The sequence below is a fragment of the Oncorhynchus nerka genome, linkage group LG6 (genome assembly GCF_034236695.1).
Source record: "Oncorhynchus nerka isolate Pitt River linkage group LG6, Oner_Uvic_2.0, whole genome shotgun sequence".
Classification (NCBI taxonomy): domain Eukaryota; kingdom Metazoa; phylum Chordata; class Actinopteri; order Salmoniformes; family Salmonidae; genus Oncorhynchus; species Oncorhynchus nerka.
In genome coordinates this window covers 32,280,697-32,302,163 of record NC_088401.1, presented here as the reverse complement: position 1 = coordinate 32,302,163, position 21,467 = coordinate 32,280,697, and the positions used below count along the sequence as shown (strand labels likewise).

The 21,467-nt window shown below is 43.7% G+C and overlaps 1 protein-coding gene across 10 annotated transcripts; it reads left to right on the top strand.

The window, feature by feature from the left end:
• The first annotated feature begins 10,940 nt into the window (after positions 1 to 10,940).
• Positions 10,941 to 21,464, top strand: LOC115130355 (uncharacterized). 10 transcript variants are annotated; one of them, XM_029661422.2, is made up of 12 exons: positions 10,941 to 11,128; positions 12,294 to 12,350; positions 12,463 to 12,715; positions 13,150 to 13,848; positions 13,974 to 14,168; positions 16,270 to 16,557; positions 16,685 to 16,770; positions 16,900 to 17,006; positions 17,276 to 17,419; positions 17,729 to 17,851; positions 18,521 to 18,790; positions 20,381 to 21,464. In XM_029661422.2, exons 3-12 carry the CDS (start codon positions 12,561 to 12,563, stop codon positions 20,594 to 20,596), a joined length of 2,283 nt encoding a protein of 760 aa, XP_029517282.2. In that variant the 5' UTR covers positions 10,941 to 11,128; positions 12,294 to 12,350; positions 12,463 to 12,560; the 3' UTR covers positions 20,597 to 21,464. The 10 variants fall into 10 exon arrangements, with proteins under 10 accessions (XP_029517282.2, XP_029517284.2, XP_064875591.1 ...); XM_029661423.2 differs by lacking the exon at positions 10,941 to 11,128 and adding an exon at positions 11,157 to 11,734; XM_029661424.2 differs by lacking the exon at positions 12,294 to 12,350.
• The last annotated feature ends 3 nt before the right edge of the window (positions 21,465 to 21,467 follow it).

The window sequence follows — 21,467 nt, the reverse complement described above, 5'->3', positions numbered from 1 at the left end:
GCTTTATTATAGACAGTCTTCTCCCCATCTTAGCTACTATTGCATCAATATGTTTTGACCATGACAGTTTACAGTCTAGTGTTACTCCAAGCAGTTTAGTCATCATCTGTACTTACTCAATTTCCACATGATTTTTTAGAAGATTTACTTGAAGTTTAGGGTCTAGTGAGTCTTTCGTTCCAAACACAATTAATTTAGTTGTAGAAATATTTAGGGCTAACTTGTTCCTTTCCACCCACTCTGAAACTAACTGCAGCTCTTTGTTGAGTGTTGCAGTCATTTCAGTTGCTGTAGTAGCTGACGTGTATAGTGTTGAGTCATCCGCATACATAGAAGCTTTACTCAAAGTCAATGGCATGTCCTTAGTAAAAATTGAAAAAAACAATGGGCCTAAACAGCTACCCTGGGGAATTCCTGATTCTAACTGGATTATATTTGATAGACTTCCATTAAAGAACACCCTCTGTGTTCTGTTAGACAAGTAACTCTTAATCCACATTATAGGCCACTCTAAATCATTGGCCACTCTAACAAATGGGTCACTAGTCACTTTATTAATGCCACTTTGATAATGATGTTTACATATCTTGCATTACTCATCCCATATGTATATACTGTATTTTATGCTATCTTTTGAATCTTGCCTATGCCGCTCAGTCATTGCTCATCCATATATTTATATGTACATATTCTTATTCCATCCCTTTACTTACATTTGTGTGTATTAGGTATTTGTTGTGGAATTCTTAGATTACTTGTTGATATTGCTGCACTGTCATAACTAGAAGCACAAGCATTTCGCTACACTCGCAATAACATCTGCTTACCATGTGTGTGTGACCAATAAAATTTGATTTGGATAACAGTTATTGACAACTGCAGTGCTTTAGCTAAACCTAACCGTAACGCTTCGATCCCACCGACAGCGTCATTGCGCAAAATAGTATGCAGCATCATCTGGATATGTATGCAACAAAAATTCAACATTCACCTTCTGCTACCATTTCTGTCAAGTGGTCTATGCATACAGTTTGACGCATACGTACGATAAATCCAATGTATGCACCACACCGAACGCAGTGCAACTGCATCTGCAAGCAATGCTGCAAGGCAAACACAGCGCTTCACTGGAAATGAGTGTAATTTTGGTGTAACCCTTTTCCTAACCTTAACCTCATTCTCCTAACCTGTTTGTTAATTATCCTAGCCTGCTGTGTTAGTTCTAACCTGCTACGTAAAGTCACTTCTGTCCATAGCTGGGTTAGGCTTAGCTAAAGTCAATCTCGACCATCAGTATCACCACACCGGCAACTTTGAGAAAAACTTCCTAGTTGTGCCTGTCGTTCGCATGCGTATCTGCCCTCTCATTGGCTAGAATGGTCCCACCTGATCTCGTCTGCCTTCCCTCGTTGAGGACATTTATTTCCATTGTTAGAGCGGTCCCTCAAATATCTTGTCAATATAAGAGCTAATCTTTGGTTGTGACTAGATGGAGTACTGCTACGACCGTAAGTGACTTTTCATAGCAGATTAGGAGAACATTTTAACTAACCCAAACCCTTTTCCTAACTTTAACCTAATTCTCCTAACCTGCAACGTTAATTATCCTAACCTGCCACGAAAAGTAACTTCCGGTCATAGCTGTATAACACTAGTAAAAAACGATTTTATAACAGTGTCATGCTCGTTTGTATAGACGGACCAAGGTGCAGCGTATGTTGAGTTCCACATAATTATTTAATAGTTAAACAAACAGTAAACAAACAAACGAAACAAACCGTGACTACAGAGATGCTACGTGCAATAACTCAAAACAATATCCCATAAACACAGGTGGGAACAAACACTACTTAAATATGATCCCCAATTAGAGACAACGATTACCAGCTGCCTCTAATTGGGAATCATACAAATCCCCAACATAGAAAATAAACCTAGAACACCACATAGAAATAATAACCTAGAACACCCCCCCAGTCACGCCCTGACCTACTCCACCATTTAAAATAAAGGCTCTCTATGGTCAGGACGTGACACAGAAACGCAAGAGGAAGCAAGACATCCCACTCACAATTTTTTCTGGTTCATATACAGTCTAATAGAGTTCGCCAGCATATAGTACTAAAAAATGGAAATTAGTTTGTTCAGCAATTCCTATGGGGAAAATACATGGGGAAAGAATAACGTTTTGGGATAACCACAGAGATCGGTTATGGGAAACTCCATTGGAATCTTATTAACGCTGACTGTGTACATTGCCTGTACGTTGTCAGCGGGGCATTCTGGGTAAATTCCGACAAAGAGATCTCTGCTTCAAGAAGTCGATAGGTATGGAAGTCCAGAGAGAACATATGAATAAAACAAGCATCCCCTAGTTATGTCGAGATCACAACTTATTTATCTCATTATCACGACATGAAAAAGTTGTTTGGTTGAGATCACAAGATCATTTTCTGGTGATCACAAATCAAATCAAATTTTATTTGTCACATGCGCTGAATACAACAGGTGTAAGTAGACCTTACAGTGAAATGCTTGCTTACAAGCCCCTAACCAACAATGCATTAAGAAGTTTTTTTAAAGTGTTAAGTAAAAAATTGAATATAAAAGTAACAAAAAAATGAAACAGAAGCAGTAAAACAACAATAGCGACGGGGTCCCGGTTAGTCAAGGTAATGGAGCTAATATGTACGTGTAGGTAGAGGTAAAGTGACTATGCATACATGTATATAATAAACAGAGAGCAGCAGCAGCGTAAAAGAGGGGTCTGGGTAGCCCTTTGAGTAGATGTTCAGGAGTCTTATGGCTTTGTGTGTAGAAGCAGTTAAGAAGCATTTTGGACCTAGACTTGGTGCTCCGGTACCACTTGCCGTGCGGTAGAGAACAGTCCATGCCCAGGGTGGCTGGAATCTTTGACCATTTTTAGGGCCTTCTTCTGACAACACCTGGTATAGAGGTCCTGGATGGCAGGAAGCTTGGCCCCAGTGATGTACTGGGCCATAGGCATTACCCTCTGTAGTGCCTTGTGGTCGGAGGCCGAGCAGTTTCCATACCAGGCAGTGATCAAATCAAAATCAAATCATATCAAATCAAATTTATTTATATAGCCCTTCGTACATCAGCTGATATCTCAAAATGCTGTACAGAAACCCAGCCTAAAACCCCAAACAGCAAGCAATGCAGGTGTAGAAGCACGGTGGCTAGGAAAAACTCCCTAGAAAGGCCAAAACCTAGGAAGAAACCTAGAGAGGAACCAGGCTATGTGGGGTGGCCAGTCCTCTTCTGGCTGTGCCGGGTGGAGATTATAACAGAACATGGCCAAGATGTTCAAATGTTCATAAATGACCAGCATGGTCGAATAATAATAAGGCAGAACAGTTGAAACTGGAGCAGCAGCATGGCCAGGTGGACTGGGGACAGCAAGGAGTCATCATGTCAGGTAGTCCTGGGGCATGGTCCTAGGGCTCAGGTCAATTGAAACTGGAACAGCAGCATGGCCAGGTGGACTGGGGACAGCAAGGAGTCATCATGTCAGGTAGTCCTGGGGCATGGTCCTAGGGCTCAGGTCCTCCGAGAGAGAGAAAGAAAGAGAGAAGGAGAGAATTAGAGAACGCACACTTAGATTCACACAGGACACCGAATAGGACAGGAGAAGTACTCCAGATATAACAAACTGACCCCAGCCCCCCGACACAAACTACTGCAGCATAAATACTGGAGGCTGAGGCAGGAGGGGTCAGGAGAGACTGTGGCCCCATCCGAGGACACCCCCGGACAGGGCCAAACAGGAAGGATATAACCCCATCCACTTTGCCAAAGCACAGCCCCCACACCACTAGAGGGATATCTTCAACCACCAACTTACCATCCTGAGACAAGGCTGAGTATAGCCCACAAAGATCTCCGCCGCGGCACAACCCAAGGGGGGGGCGCCAACCCAGACAGGATGACCACAACAGTGAATCAACCCACTCAGGTGACGCACCCCCTCCAGGGACGGCATGAGAGAGCCCCAGTAAGCCAGTGACTCAGCCCCTGTAATAGGGTTAGAGGCAGAGAATCCCAGTGGAAAGAGGGGAACCGGCCAGGCAGAGACAGCAAGGGCGGTTCGTTGCTCCAGAGCCTTTCCGTTCACCTTCCCACTCCTGGGCCAGACTACACTCAATCATATGACCCACTGAAGAGATGAGTCTTCAGTAAAGACTTAAAGGTTGAGACCGAGTTTGCGTCTCTGACATGGGTAGGCAGACCGTTCCATAAAAATGGAGCTCTATAGGAGAAAGCCCTGCCTCCAGCTGTTTGCTTAGAAATTCTTGGGACAATTAGGAGGCCTGCGTCTTGTGACCGTAGCGTACGTGTAGGTATGTACGGCAGGACCAAATCAGAGAGATAGGTAGGAGCATGCCCATGTAATGCTTTGTAGGTTAGCAGTAAAACCTTGAAATCAGCCCTTGCTTTGACAGGAAGCCAGTGTAGAGAGGCTAGCACTGGAGTAATATGATCACATTTTTTGGTTCTAGTCAGGATTCTAGCAGCTGTATTTAGCACTAACTGAAGTTTATTTAGTGCTTTATCCGGGTAGCCGGAAAATAGAGCATTGCAGTAGTCTAACCTAGAAGTGACAAAAGCATGGATTAATTTTTCTGCATCATTTTTGGACAGAAAGTTTCTGATTTTTGCAATGTTACGTAGATGGAAAAAAGCTGTCCTCGAAATGGTCTTGATATGTTCTTCAAAAGAGAGATCAGGGTCCAGAGTAACGCCGACGTCCTTCACAGTTTTATTTGAGACGACTGTACAACCATTAAGATTAATTGTCAGATTCAACAGAAGATCTCTTTGTTTCTTGGGACCTAGAACAAGCATCTCTGTTTTGTCCGAGTTTAATAGTAGAAAGTTTGCAGCCATCCACTTCCTTATGTCTGAAACCCATGCTTCTAGCGAGGGCAATTTTGGGGCTTCACCATGTTTCATTGAAATGTACAACTGTGTGTCATCCGCATAGCAGTGAAAGTTTACATTATGTTTTCGAATAACATCCCCAAGAGGTAAAATATATAGTGAAAACAATAGTGGTCCTAAAACGGAACCTTGAGGAACACCGAAATTTACAGTTGATTTGTCAGAGGACAAACCATTCACAGAGACAAACTGATATCTTTCCGACAGATAAGATCTAAACCAGGCCAGAACATGTCCGTGTAGACCAATTTGGGTTTCCAATCTCTCCAAAAGAATGTGGTGATCGATGGTATCAAAAGCAGCACTAAGGTCTAGGAGCACGAGGACAGATGCAGAGCCTCGGTCCGATGCCATTAAAATGTCATTTACCACCTTCACAAGTGCCGTCTCAGTGCTATGATGGGGTCTAAAACCAGACTGAAGCATTTCGTATACATTGTTTGTCTTCAGGAAGGCAGTGAGTTGCTGCGCAACAGCCTTCTCTAAAATTTTTGAGAGGAATGGAAGATTCGATATAGGCCGATAGTTTTTTATATTTTAACACTTGAGCGTCTCTCTTGATCCTAGGTCCTGGCAGAGTTGTGCAGACTCAGGACAACTGAGGTTTGGAGGAATATGCAGGTTTAAAGAGGAGTCCGTAATTTGCTTTCTAATAATCATAATCTTTTCCTCAAAGAAGTTCATGAATTTATGACTGCTAAAGTGAAAGTCCTCTCTTGGGGAATGCTGCTTTTTAGTTAGCTTTGCGACAGTATCAAAAAGGAATTTCGGATTGTTCTTATTTTCCTCAATTAAGTTAGAAAAATAGGATGATCGAGCAGCAGTAAGGGCTCTTTGGTACTGCACGGTACCGTCCTTCCAAGCTAGTCGGAAGACTTCCAGTTTGGTGTGGCGCCATTTCCGTTCCAATTTTCTGGAAGCTTGCTTCAGAGCTCGGGTATTTTCTGTGTACCAGGGAGCTAGTTTCTTATGAGATTTTTTTTTAGTTTTTAGGGGTGCAACTGCATCTAGGGTATTGCGCAAGGTTAAATTGAGATCCTCAGTTAGGTGGTTGACTGATTTTTGTCCTCTGGCGTCCTTGGGTAGGCAGAGGGAGTCTGGAAGGGCATCAAGGAATCTTTGTGTTGTCTGTGAATTTATAGCACGACTTTTGATGTTCCTTGGTTGGGGTCTGAGCAGATTATTTGTTGCAATTGCAAACGTAATAAAATGGTGGTCCGATAGTCCAGGATTATGAGGAAAAACATCCACAACATTTATTCCATGGGACAAAACTAGGTCCAGCGTATGACTGTGACAGTGAGTGGGTCCAGAGACATGTTGGAGAAAACCCACTGAGTCGATGATGGCTCCGAAAGCCTTTTGGAGTGGGTCTGTGGACTTTTCCATGTGAATATTAAAGTCACCAAAGATTAGAATATTATCTGCTATGACTACAAGGTCCGATAGGAATTCAGGGAACTCAGTGAGAAACGCTGTATATGGCCCAGGAGGCCTGTAAACAGTAGCTATAAAAAGTGATTGAGTAGGCTGCATAGATTTCATGACTAGAAGCTCAAAAGACGAAAACGTCTTTTTTTTTTTTGTAAATTGAAATTTGCTATCGTAAATGTTAGCAACACCTCCGCCTTTGCGGGATGCACGGGGGATATGGTCACTAGTGTAGCCAGGAGGTGAGGCCTCATTTAAAACAGTAAATTCATCAGGCTTAAGCCATGTTTCAGTCAGGCCAATCACATCAAGATTATGATCAGTGATTAGTTCATTGACTATAATTGCCTTTGAAGTAAGGGATCTAACATTAAGTAGCCCTATTTTGAGATGTGAGGTATCATGCTCTCTTTCAGTAATGACAGGAATGGTGGTGGTCTTTATCCTAGTGAGATTGCTAAGGCGAACACCGCCATGTTTAGTTTTGCCCAACCTAGGTCGAGACACAGACACGGTCTCAATGGTGATAGCTGAGCTGACTACACTGACTGTGCTAGTGGCAGACTCCACTATGCTGGCAGGCTGGCTAACAGCCTGCTGCCTGGCCTGCACCCTATTTCATTGTGGGGCTAGAGGAGTTAGAGCCCTGTCTATGTTGGTAGATAAAATGAGAGCACCCCTCCAGCTAGGATGGAGTCCGTCACTCCTCAGCAGGTCAGGCTTGGTCCTGTTTGTGGGTGAGTCCCAGAAAGAGGGCCAATTATCTACAAATTCTATCTTTTGGGAGGGGCAGAAAACAGTTTTCAACCAGCGATTGAGTTGTGAGACTCTGCTGTAGAGCTCATCACTCCCCCTAACTGGGAGGGGGCCAGAGACAATTACTCGATGCCGACACATCTTTCTAGCTGATATGCACGCAGAAGCTATGTTGCGCTTGGTGATCTCTGACTGTTTCATCCTAACATCGTTGGTGCCGACGTGGATAACAATATCTCTATACTCTCTACACTCGCCAGTTTTAGCTTTAGCCAGCACCATCTTCAGATTAGCCTTAACGTCGGTAGCCCTGCCCCCGGGTAAACAGCGTATGATCGCTGGATGATTCGCTTTAAGTCTAATTCTGCGGGTAATGGAGTCGCCAATGACTAGAGTTTTCAATTTGTCAGAGTTAATGGTGGGAAGCTTCGGCGTCTCAGACCCCGTAACGGGAGGAGTAGAGACCAGAGAAGACTCGGCCTCTGACTCCAACCCTCAGCCTAATGGGGAAAACCGGTTGAAAGTTTCTGTCGGCTGAATGAGCGACACCGGTTGAGCGTTCCTACAGCATTTCCTTCCAGAAACCGTGAGAAAGTTGTCCGGCTGCGGGGCCAAAAATTGGGCGTGCAAAATTATTCAGCCCCTTTACTTTCAGTGCAGCAAACTCTCTCCAGAAGTTCAGTGAGGATCTCTGAATGATCCAATGTTGACCTAAATGACTAATGATGATAAATACAATCCACCTGTGTGTAATCAAGTCTCCGTATAAATGCACCTGCACTGTGATAGTCTCAGAGGTACGTTAAAAGCGCAGAGAGCATCATGAAGAACAAGGAACACACCAGGCAGGTCCGAGATACTGTTGTGAAGAAGTTTAAAGCCGGATTTGGATACAAAAACATTTCCCAAGCTTTAAACATCCCAAGGAGCACTGTGCAAGCAATAATATTGAAATGGAAGGAGTATCAGACCACTGCAAATCTACCAAGACCTGGCCGTCCCTCTAAACTTTCAGCTCATACAAGGAGAAGACTGATCAGAGATGCAGCCAAGAGGCCCATGATCACTCTGGATGAACTGCAGAGATCTACAGCTGAGGTGGGAGACTCTGTCCATAGGACAACAATCAGTCGTATATTGCACAAATCTGGCCTTTATGGAAGAGTGGCAAGAAGAAAGCCATTTCTTAAAGATATCCATAAAAAGCTTCCAATACTCCACTCAGCAAACTGGATCCAGTCTATCACAGTGCCATCCGTTTTGTTACCTAAGCCCCTTATACCATCCACCACTGCGACCTGTATGCTCTAGTCGGCTGGCCCTCGCTACATATTCGTTTCCATACCCACTGGCTCCAGGTCATCTATAAGTCTATGCTAGGTAAAGCTCCGCCTTACCTCAGCTCACTGGTCACGATAACAACACCCACCCATGGCACGCGCTCCAGCAAGTATATCTCACTGGTCATCCCCAAAGCCAGTACCTCCTTTGGCTGCCTTTCCTTCGAGGTCTCTGCTGCCTGTGACTGGAACAAATTGCAAAAATCGCTGAAGCTGGAGACTTACATTTCCCTCACTAACTTTAAACATCAGCTATCTGAGCAGCTAACCAATCACTGCAGCTGTACATAGTCCATCTGTAAATAGCCCACCCAATCTACCTACCTCATCCCCATATTGTTTTTATTTACTTTTCTACTCTTTTGCACACCAGTATCACTACTTGCACATCATCATCTGATCATCTGTCACTCCAGTGTTAATGTGCTAAATTGTAATTACTTCGCTACTATGGCCTATTTATTGCCTTACCTCCTCACGCCATTTGCACACACTGTATATAGACTTTCTTTTTTTCTATTGTGTTATTGACTGTACGCTTGTTTTTTCCATGTGTAACTCTGTGCGGCAACTCCATGGCTTCTGGTTGGGGTATGTACATACGGTCACTGTGGGGATGACATCATTGATGAACCTATTAATGAAGCCAGTGACTGATGTGGTGTCTTCCTCAATGCCATCAAAAGAATCACGGAACGTATTCCAGTCTGTGCTCGCAAAACATTCCTGTAGCTCAGCATCTGCTTCATCTGACCACTTTTTTATTGGCTAAGTCACTGGTGCTTCCTGGTTTAGTTTTGGCTTGTAAGCGTCTCTGTATGTGGAGTTAAAGGTGGTCTAGAGATGTGTCCTCCTGGTTGCACATTTAACATGCTGGTAGAAATGAGGTCAAACGGATTTAAGTTTCCCTGCATTAAAGTCCCCGGCCACTAGGAGCGCCAACTCTGGATGAGCGTTTTTCTGTTTGCTTATGGCCATATACAGCTATTGAGTACGGTCTTAGTGCCAGCATCGGTTTGGGGTGGTAAATAGACAGCTATGAAGAATATAGATAAACTCTCTTGGTAATTAGTGTGGTCTACAGCTTATCATGAGATACTCTACCTCAGGTGAGCAAAACCTCGAGACTTCCTTAGAAGACAACAAAAGTTGTTTTGTCAAGATCACTAGATAAACTCTATAAATAAGAGTGGATGTATTGATGATAGATTGACAGTACGGCTGAGGTGGCAGCGATGGATTAGCGCGTACATTTTTATTGTTTGCTACGTTTCAGACTAACATAACCCGCTGACTCTTTGTGGGGTGGCAGCGTAGCCTAGTGGTTAGAGCGTTGGACCAGTAACCAAAAGTGCTCAAATCTGTCCGTTGGACTAGTAACCAAAAGGTTGCAAGTTCAAATCTGTCCTTCTGTCCCTGAATAAGGCAGTTAACCCATTGTTCCTAGGCTGTCATTGAAAATAAGAATTTGTTCTTACCTGATTTGCCTAGTAAAATAAATGTGTGTTTGGAGCTCATTACCAGTTTATATATTAGAACGTTAGCAAGATAAATCAAGGTCCCTTGCCTTGAGCTAAAGAGCTGGGAGACGGGAAGTGGTGCTTTATCATGCATTTGAACAAATGAATGATGCACTTTTTATTATTTTGTGATCTCGACAAAACAACTTGTGTTATGTCGTGATAATTTTATTATTTTGTGATCATGTAGTGATCATGAGAAAATGATCTTGTGTTTGATAACGTTCCATTTATTCCATTTCAGCAATTACAATGAGCCCATACTCCTATAGCTACTACCACCAGCCTCCACTCATACAGTCATTTATTAACAAGGGTCATGGCTAGAAGGGGTCCAGCTTTTGTCAAATTAATGTTAGACCCAACCAAATTCACATACAATTATACATCTGTCATTCTCATTGCAAGCAAGGCTAAGAAGAGGTAGAGGTTCTATGTGAGCTATTTCTATGCGCCCCCTTCTGAAGTTGGGCTCCGGAGTGGAGTAGTCTAAGGCACTGCATCTCAGTGCTAGAGGCGTCACTACATACACCCTGGTTCGATTCCAGGCTGTATCACAACCGGCTGTGATTGGGAGTCCCATAGGGCGGCACTCAATTGGCCCAGCGTTGTCCGGGTTTGGCCGGTGTAGGCCGTCAATGTAAATAAGAATTTGTTCTTAACCGACTTGCCTAGGTAAATAAAGGTTGAAAAAAGTGTCGTTTTTGCTTTTACTTTCGGTTTTGTACACCAGCTTCAAACCACTAAAAATACAATATTTTGCATTATGGATAATATACTTCACAGCGGTTTAAATGGTACAATGATTCTCTACGCAATGACTGCTTTTTTGTCACATTAAATTAGGCAAACTATTCGAATTTTAGCAACCAGGAAAAGGCGGAGCGATTTCTGCATATTTCACCTTAAGCAGACCGGAACTGTGACCTTTTTTTCAATGGTAAAATGCTGAGTATGACATCTTCATATATCAAACATCTTTGTTGTATATGTTGAACTGTCAAACACCCCCCATTCCAGCAGAACGACGTTTATCAACTGGTTGCTGTATTTCACAACAAGTGGGACAACTGTAAAACTATATTTTGAAACCGTGTACAGCAGCAGTCCGCGTTGAAAGTAAGTAGACATGTGAGTGTCGAATGTACGTCGTTCATGTATATATCCTTAGCATTATGCTGTGTGTATGTTGGCCAAGAATCACATTTTTCAGACCTGAGCTGTCAAGAGTTTCAGTCCAAAATATGAAACTGTCGTGCGCTAAACTTCCTGCTTATGCAGCTATTTTGTCTCGAGCGCATGCTGCTTGTAACATTGTAGCAAACTGTTATTATTAGTCTGCAAGCTTAGCTGTGCTACAATGTTGGAAGGAATAACATATAACCCTTATCCTAGCGTTCTCACAACAAATTATATGTAACGTTTTCCAATAAATTTACGTCACAACATTTGTCATCAAATCTGATGGCTCGCTACACTACACATTTCTTGCTGTTGGAAGACACACCCTCCACATTTATTTATTGTACTTCCGTGCATCGGACGGGGTGGCACAAGCGTTGATCACGCCAGTCAGTTGAATTGGCTAAACAACATTCTCACGTTTCGAGGAGCGTCTATGACAGCCTAGCGGTGAATGATACAGTATGTTGTGTCTTTTCTGAAAATGTATCGAAACCGAAGGGTAATCGCAGCACCGGATTGTGGTAAACAACCAACATCAAGGTGAGGTGCCGCTATTGCTCTTCGGTGTTTGCTTTACGGGATCCTTGGGACGGCCCTACTCAATTGAAGTGGAAGTTTAAAATGGTAAGGGGGGTATGGACCTCCCAAGGATCCAGTGTTTGCACCGACCGTTTATCTCTCCCACAGCCGCCTGCGGAGACGAGTCCTAATAGCGCATGCGCCTTTTTTTGTATATATATTTTCTTCCACCTTGTAAAAAAGTGATTTGCATGCCATTGCTCCTCATGTCATTTTAGTCAGTATACATATATTCCAGTCAGTATAAAGATATAGGCTACTTCATACAAGGGTGAAATAAATAGGAAATCTAATGTTGAATTTCACTGCATGTCAGTGGAGGCTGGTGGGAGGAGCTAAAGGAGGACGGCCTCATTGTCAGGGCTGGAATTGTGTTAATGGAGCAGAGTAAAACATGTGGTTTCCATATGTTTGATGTGTTCAATACCGTTCCATATATTCCATTCCAGCCATTTCAGTGAGCCCGTCCTCCTATAGCCCATCCCACCAGCCTCTGCTGTATGTTCTCTTTTGCTCATAGGACCAACAATACATCCTGACGCTACAGTATGGCCTGGGCTCTCACAGCATGGAATTGGTATCCTCTCTCTGTCCTATAGATTTTTAGGTCAGGTTTTTTACAAATGCTCTGAACAGTTTGTAATGGACCTAAAATCTCTATTTCTGAATAAGCTCCTCCAATTCACCAGGGTAGGAACCAAGACTCTGTGGATTTCAGAGTAACGTTACACCATTTTACCCAAGACCTACTTTCGAGAGGCAGAGGGTGTGCATTGTCTAAGTGGGAATGGGAAACTGGTGTTGTCCTGCTGCTAGTCCCTGTGACAATGTGGAGGAAATAAGTGGGTTACTTCATGGGGGTGTCGAGGTTCCAGCATCCTCATCAGAATGTGGAGAGGTCGCTGGATTCCACAATGGTTCCGAGGAAGATTCTGAAGTGAGGTAAGATTACGACTCAACACTGCCATTGGTTACCTAATTAAATCAGTCATTGATTGGACTGCAATCAAAACCCACTGTGCAAAAACTGGTTGAATCAACATAGTTTCCAGGTAATTTCAACCCCCATAAACAATGTGATGACATTGAATCGATGTGGAAAACTGATTGGATTTGCAAAAAATCATCAACATAAGGACATTTTTTATTTTATTTCATTCAACTTTTAACCTAAATAGTTAGTTGACAACTCAACCAAATGTAAATCAAAACTGGACGTTGAACTGACGTCTGTGCCCAGTGGGAACACACCACTTGAATTAGCAAGTCAAACCATTGGCAAACACATGAAGCACTTGTAATCTTCCATACTTTTGCCTTGTAGTACATGTATTTTGAAACATGTTAGTTTTGTTTCCATGGATGATTTGTCGCAGGAAAACGGGAGGAGACGATGCAGAGGACAAGAAAGACAAAGAGGTGGCTGTTGTGACTGTGCAGGTGTGCTGTAGTGTCCCTCCCAAAACCAATGGAAAGGAAGACATTGCCCAGCCCCAGACTATAGAGAAGAATGGACTCCTCCAGACAGAAGACAGACAGGCTGAGGAGCCATCTCCCAACACAGGCACTGGACTCATAGCAAACTCCATCCTTACAGCACTGGACAAAAGAATTGAGGATACAGCCACAGAGAGCACAAATGTAGAAGCTCAGAAATGCACTTCAGATCCTCCCCAGGGTCCCCATAAGGAAGAGGTGCAAGGAGGAGGAGATGCAGAGAAGGCCCTGGCTGAGATAGATGTAACTGTACTTGCTGAGCAGACCTCCACTGTGGTCCAGAATGAACACTCAGATAATATAACAGTTACACCTGATGCTAAGGACAAATGCCCTGAAGCCTTAGCCCTCAAAGCTGAGATACCAGTAGAATCCATTACCTCTGAAACTGTGGATGAGGATTCAACAATACCCCTACACAATGCGGTGGATGTACTGTCAGAGCCAGAGAAGTGTTGTCTTGGCACTGTGGTGGTCACATCTCTCCCAGACTCCCAGCTGACCCCACCAGAGGCCTGTGAGAAGGCAGCATCTACCGACAGTGTCCCTCACCTGCCCTCATCTCCATCTCCCACTATGTAAGTCAAACGTCTATGGCTAAAATGGCTGTAGCTTCAGTTCAAACCATTGGGATTTCTGGGTGACTCTTTGTGTATTCAGTGTGCATTACATACATCTTTCCTCCTTGTCCCCTCATGTATAGCACTGTGATAAAGGGGGTTGATGGTAAAGAGAATAGGAGCTCTGTAGCGCACCTGAATGACAGTCCACAGGATCCTGAGGCTTCTCCAGCTTTAACAGGAGCTACAGAGCCCACACAGAATGGTCTGGTTCCCCAAAACCTCACTGGACTGGTGAAGGAACCAGTGAGAATGAGTCCATCTGGGACCAGCAAGAGGTGAGTAGATTAATATTTACAATGGAAATGTTCGTTATCACAACTTGTTGAAATAAACTGTAAAAAAATATATTTTGGGTTGAAATTTCCTTTGCCACCATTAGGGGGCATCCAAAGATCATAAAAATAATATCACACAACGGAATTGTGCAGGCGTGCTTTCAACCATCTATCTCTGTGATGTAATATGAAAAGAATGCAGTCCTTAATTTCCTAAAAGTTAAGCAAAAAATGACCATGATTAATAGTGAAATGAGTTTGAGGGATAGGAATGAATTACTATTGAGTGGTCCACATTACTGTTCTCCTCTACACCTTTGGCATCTCAGCGTTATTTTGAGTGTAATTTGATCTATGTTCCATACTGTTTCCTGCTGTGAACATAAACTCAGCAAAAAAAGAAACGTCCTCTCACTCTCAACTGTTTATTTTCAGCAAACTTAACATGTGTAAATATTTGTATGAACATAACAAGATACAACAACTGAGACATAAACTAAACAAGTTCCATAGACATGTGACTAACAAATGGAATAATGTGTCCCTGAACAAAGGGGGGGGGGGGGGAGTCAAAATTAACAGTCAGTATCTGGTGTGGCCACCAGCTGCATTAAGTACTGCAGTGTATCTCTTCCTCATGGACTGTACCAGATTTGCCAGTTCTTGCTGTGAGTTGTTACCCCACTCTTCCATCAAGGCACCTGCAAGTTCCCGGACATTTCTGGGGGGAATAGCCCTAGCCCTCATCCTCCGATCCAACAAGTCCCAGACGTGCTCAATGGGATTGAGATCCGGGCTCTTCGCTGGCCATGGCAGAACACTGACATCCCTGTCTTGCATGAAATCACGCACAGAACGAGCAGTATGGCTGGTGGCATTGTCATGCTGGAGGGTCATGTCAGGATGAGCCTGCAGGAAGGGTACCACATGAGGGAGGAGGATGTCTTCCCTGTAACGCACAGCGTTGAGATTGCCTGCAATGAAAACAAGCTCAGTCCGATGATGCTGTGACACACCTCCCCAGACCATGACGGACCCTCCACCTCCAAATCGATCCCGCTCCAGAGTACAGGCCTCAACGTAATGCTCATGCCTTCGACGATAAACGCGAATCCGTCCATCACCCCTGGTGGGACAAAATCGCGACTCGTCAGTGAAGAGCACTTTTTGCCTGTCCTGTCTGGTCCAGTGACTGTGGGTTTGTACACATAGGCGGCATTGTTGCCGGTGATGTCTGGTGAGGACCTGCCTTGCCCCAGGCGTACAAGCCCTCAGTCCACCCTTCCTCAGCCTATTGCAAACATTCTGAGCACTGATGGAGGGATTGTGCATTCCTGGTATAATTCGGGCAGTTGTTGTTGCCGTCCTGTACCTGTCCCGCAGGTGTGATGTTCGGATGTACCGATCCTGTGCAGGTGTTTGTTACACGTGGTCTGTCACTGCGAGGACGATCAGCTGTCCGTCCTGTCTCCCTGTAGCGCTGTCTTAGGCGTCTCACAGTATGGACATCGCAATTTATTGCCCTAGCCACATCTGCAGTCCTCATGCCTCCTTGCAGCATGCCTAAGGCACATTCATACAGATGAGCAGAGACCCTGGGCATCTTTATTTTGGTGTTTTTCTAGAGTCAGTAGAAAGGACACTAAAGAGGCCTAAGTTTTCATAACTGTGACCTTAATTGCCTACCGTCTGTAAGCTGCCTACCGTCTGTAAGCTTAACGACTGTTCCACAGGTGCATGTTCATTTAATTGTTTATGGTTCATTGAACAAGCATGGGGAAACGGTGTTTAAACCCTTCACAATGAATATCTGTGAAGTTATTTGGATTTTTACGAATGATCTTTGAAAGACGGGGTCCTGAAAAAGGGACGTTTCTTTTTGTGGCTGAGTTTAGATGATTCCTCACAAGGTAGATCAAAGTGTCGTCTTCTACAGTTGAACATTAGAATGGTACTAACATTGTGGCTCACCTGAGGCCAGACTGTACGAGAGGAATGTGGTGTAAGAACATAAGACCATGACAGTAGAGATGCTCTTCTCGTGACGTGAAGTGCAAATGTATGCAATTCACAGAATGGCTTTCTCGACTTCTCTCTCCAGTCAAAACTCCTGTGAACAATCGAAGGAAGGTATCCAGGGTGGATTGGTTGAAGTCCCATCTTTGGAAGACCTCTTAGATGAAGGAACGGAGGAAGAAGTGCCAGAAACAAAGGAACAGGAGGATGAGGAGATGGAGAGTGCTGCTGCAGGGGCCGTGACAGGGGATGAGACGGGAGGGGAGGAGGCCCTAAAAGGAGAGGTCCATCAGGGGCCCAGCACCTCTGCTGATTTGGAGGTGTTACAAGTGAGGGAAGAAGATGGTCCTGCTGGGGACGATCTGGGAGTTAGGTTTGTCAATGTCTCTCTTTGTACCTTAGAACTGACTGCAGATCAGTGTCACATAATTGAACCAAAATGATCTTCTATTATTTGACATGTTAATAATAACATCATTAACTGTCATCCACTTTTTTAGCGAGGAAGACCTGTATCGAGGAGCTGAAGAGCTCCCCCAGGGGCCAGTTAAACATGCAGGCCCAGAGCCATTGTTTGAAATCACACGTCAGTCAATTTCAGATCATTTCCTTTTTACCAGAACACCAGTGTCTCCTTTAATGGTATACCCACAAATGTTTTGATTCAATATTTAGTATTCTCTTTCTCACTTTTTCTCTTCTCTCCCTATCTCAGTTCCAAAGGTTGAGGACCGATGCAGTCTGGAGCCAATGGTGGATATTATGTCCTACAGTGAGAGAGAGTGGAAGGGAAACACTGCCAAAAGTACCCTTATTAGAAAGGTCAGTTGATTAGCCAGTTACTATGATCTTATATTTTAAAAAGGAAATATGGGATTGGTTCCTTCATTTATGGACCTTTTTAAAGATGGAATCCGGAGTAGGGTGAAACGGCACCACTGACCGCCCCCACCACTGCTGCTGTTGTTGCGGAGCAGAGGAGCGACTGCGTTGTTGTTTTTCAAATACCAGATTGTCCCATTTTAAGATTAATATTTAGGACATTCTTACAAGATGATTCATACTAGTTTGCTCTTCCTGTCTGGTCCCAGGGTTACACTGAGCTGTCTCAGAGGTTTGGGAGCCTGAGACGGGTGAGAGGAGATAACTACTGTGCCCTCCGAGCCACTCTGTTCCAGGTGCTCTCCACCAGCACCCAGCTGCCTGTCTGGCTGCAGGACGAACACATTTCCACGGTACACCATGCTTGCATAACTAACGCTGTGTACGCTCTAAAACTTGTATATAAGTCATTAGCCCTCATACTGTCTATACCTACGACCCCAGTACCGTGGACATTAGCTGCCTGATGGTCAGTATGGCTTGCCGTTATAATCTAATGTGTCTTGGTCACATTCATTAGTGCACACCGTAGCTAAACATTTTGCAATGGAAAACAAAAATGTGCATTTCTTATTAGACAAGTTCAAGGATGTCCCTCTCCATTTTAATCAGTTTCTATCTGTTTGGTGCATAATGAATACAACCCTGTTTCTTCTCCACAGTGGCTGGAGGAGCTGGAATGCCTGATTGGCCAGTGGATGTTCCCCTCAGAGTGCAGACAGAGGGAGGGAAGCGAAGATGCCGCCCAACAGCTCAAACGCTACATGGAACTCCTCCAGAACAGGGTACCGCCCGTGCCTTCCTTACCCAGCCCTATGTACTGTACACGTTGTACTGTATTTAAGACGGAAACACCAATGTCTTTTCCCAGACTTTGAATGGAGACGTAGCTGATTCCCAAACCTTATGGTTGTAATTATGACCACATGGGAGGGCGTTTTTAATGGCAGTTTTAGAGTAGTTTGTGGTGTACTGCGCTGACTGTACCCTCCCTTGCGGATTGCTGTGTTTTATTGAAGCAGCCTGATATTAAACAGGAGACGGGATAGATTGATCGTCAGTCTTCAGGAAACAGTTTAATACCTATCTGTGGAAAGTAGACTGTATCGCAACGTGAGACCTCTGGCTGGCAGCAAACAGCCTATTCCACCTCTGGAGGAACTCTGTTCTTGATTAGACTTCAAAGACTTCTCCCTCTGTCGTTAGATGGTTGGTAGCTGTACCCTAATACCACCAACTAATGGGAAAATGGTGTATACTGTCACCTTCATATTATGGTGACAACTGACTGACACTGAAGTCATGAATTGCAAGATAAGAGCAGTATGACATCCAGCCATAAAATGTTGACTGTGTGTGAATTGCGGTTGAGAAAAGAGCAATAATTCAATGTATATGATTTCCAGCCATGGTGGTGATGACAGTATGTGGCGTGTGTGTGTTGTTGTGCCCAGTGGCAGGCGGCGGTGGGCTGCTCCAGTGCGGAGGAGAGACTGTGTCTGTGTGAGCGTGTGTTCCAGGGAGGGGAGGAGGAGCTGGGCCTGCTGGAAGCCCTGAAGCTCCTCATGCTGGGCCGGGCCGTGGAGCTCCACACCACCATGCAAGAGGGAGGAGACGTGCCCGTCTTCTGCTGGCTTCTCTACGCACGCGACTCTTCCGACTGCCCACGCAGCTTCCTGTCCAACCACCTGAGCCAAGTGGGATTCAGCGGGGGGCTGGAGCAGGTGAGCAGCAGGTTGCTGTGGCGACGTAACACACAAACATGGTCCCGTCCCCTGTTCAAATGAACATGCATTAATACTTCTAGATATACATAAGCCCAAACACTTTCTCTAATAGGGTTTTCATAGGCATCAATTAAATATCTTTCAGTGTTGGAGTAGGGAACTAAATGTAGTTCAACTTGTCATTTAACTACATTTTGCAGTAGCTTGGTGGTAGTTGACCTAAATAAAATGTTTAGGTTTTTCAGTAGTTAAGGACTTTCTTGCCATGTAGAGGTGTAGCTAACTACTGGAACTACACACTTTTTTTGTAAAAAGAAAAACTATGGATGAAGTTGACGTTCGTTCTTTTTCATCATCAGACCTGCCCAATTATCTTAAAACAGTCTTTGTTTAATAGACTAATCTGAGAATTCTGTTCTCGCAATTTGTACTCTGACATTTCAGATTTTCATACTACAATTTTTCAAAGTACTTTGGATGTTGTAAACTACTTTTTCAAAGTAACTGTAGTTAAGTAAGCTATATATATATATTTTTTTTAAGCTGCAATATGTACCTTTTTGGGCAACCTGACCAAATTCATAGAGAAATTGTATTTGTTTCATTAGTCCAATGTTGATAGTCCCAAAATGTTTTTCTTGTCAAAGTTTCAAGATATGCAACTTTCAAAATACAGAGATCTGACCCGTATGATGCTGCGTTTTGCATCATCATACGGATCAGATTTCTGTATTTTTGAAAGTTGCATATCTTGAAACTTTGACAAGCAAAACATTTTGGGACTATCAACAATGGACTAATGAAACAAATACCAAAATAGCTTTGGGGTGGAATTTTCCTTTTTACGGGTAGCTTTTGTGTAGCTTAACTTCTTCCAGTGTGAAGTAATTGGTAGCGTGGGAAAATATTTTCCCCAACACTGCAGCCTTTCCTGGCAGTTAAACAGTGGTAAACCAGGATCTTTTAAGCTGGACTTTTCCCATCCAAACCCATAGTAGATGTACCATTTAACCTGTAGTCATAATCAGTGCTGAGCAAAACAAGAGGATACAATAGGATGGGTGTGTGCTTGCTTTCCCACAAACCAAACCTTGAAGTCTAACATGCACACACTTGCACTGTACCATCTGTTCTTCTGTCCTCAACAGCAGTTCAGCCTAAGCCTCAGGGTCTTTCTGGATTGTTCAGTGACTCTTGGGAAGGTCAGAGCAGGCCAGAGATTAACATTTGAGTTTGGATTTGAAGCTTAGCATCAATGACAGAGCAGTATCTCAGGGAAGAATGTATAACATAGTATGGGCTCGATTCAATTCCGAGCTATAGTGCAATAGAATAAGGCAAGGTTCCCGCGTTCGGAGACTGCAATATGTCGGCTCAATCGGAAATGACTTTGATTTAACTCGCGCTATAGCGTTCCACTGATCTGAATAAACCAATATTCGAGCCCTGGAACTTTAAGAGGCTTATACAGATAAGTTAATTTTCAAAGTCCTTTAAACAATGGATCCAATACACCCACTAACTCTCAATACCCAATTTTCTAAATATAAAGCGTCAACTCCCTATCTCATTGGTTCCTGAGTGTAGGTGGAGATGTTTCTGCTGGGGTATGCCTTGCAGTGCACCATCCAAGTCTACAGGCTGTACATGGCACACACAGAGGAGTTTATCACCTATTTTCCCGACGACCATAAGGAAGACTGGCCCTGTGTATGTCTGGTCACAGAGGATGACCGGCACTACAATGTCCCAGTGGGCCAGCCCAATGGACTCCAGGTCCCAGAAGACCTCAATGCAAGCTGATTGGACTCAAAGTCCCTGATTTGCCACTGAAGAAGCTGGCTCATGGCAGGCAGAACAGAAAGCACTCATGTTGACTGAGTGAACATATTCCTGCCTATTGACATTATGGCCCCATTTACACCTGTTAGAAAAAGAGCTTTTGGAATCTGACTAGAACTGATGATTAAATAGATATCAGATCACATTTTTTTTTAACAGCAGGTGTAAATGGGTACTAAAACACCCATAAAGGGTGAGAGCAGAGTAGGCAGAGGTCAATTCCTCACAGCACATTTTAGCCTTGTTTGACACTGAAACCATGACCTTGAATCAATTTTAGCTACCAGTTAGTTATTGGTACTTAAATTTAAAGTTTATTTTTTATGTAACTCATGAAATACACAATTTTATTGTAAGGTTAGCAGTAACTGCATTTTTAGAGATGGGTTAACTGGAGTACAGGAAGTTTGTTTGATAATTTGTCCCTGCGTCAGTGGCATGCCAGGTCTCTGCTTGCTGCCATACGTTCGAGTAAAGGTGTGGTATTATTTCAAAATGTAACATGCTGCCTTTAACCAAGGTGCTCTTGGAGAAAATGCATTGTGCCAATGTTGTTGCAAAATCAGATACTGGCAACAGTTTCCTGGTTCATTGTCAAACCAGCAGCCTCTGAGTTGGGTTCTACATATGAAGCCTGGCCTGGTCCTCCATGTTGCCTTAAGTCATTTATGCACAATATGGGTGAACATTGGTTGCTGCCTGGAGACCATTTTGGTAAAAAATAAAAAATGTAAAAAAGCTAACACTGATTATACCACTTGGGTAAACACTTTTGTGCAGTATGATTGCAGAGTTTTAAAGGAAATAAAATCAATATTTTCCAAATAAATTC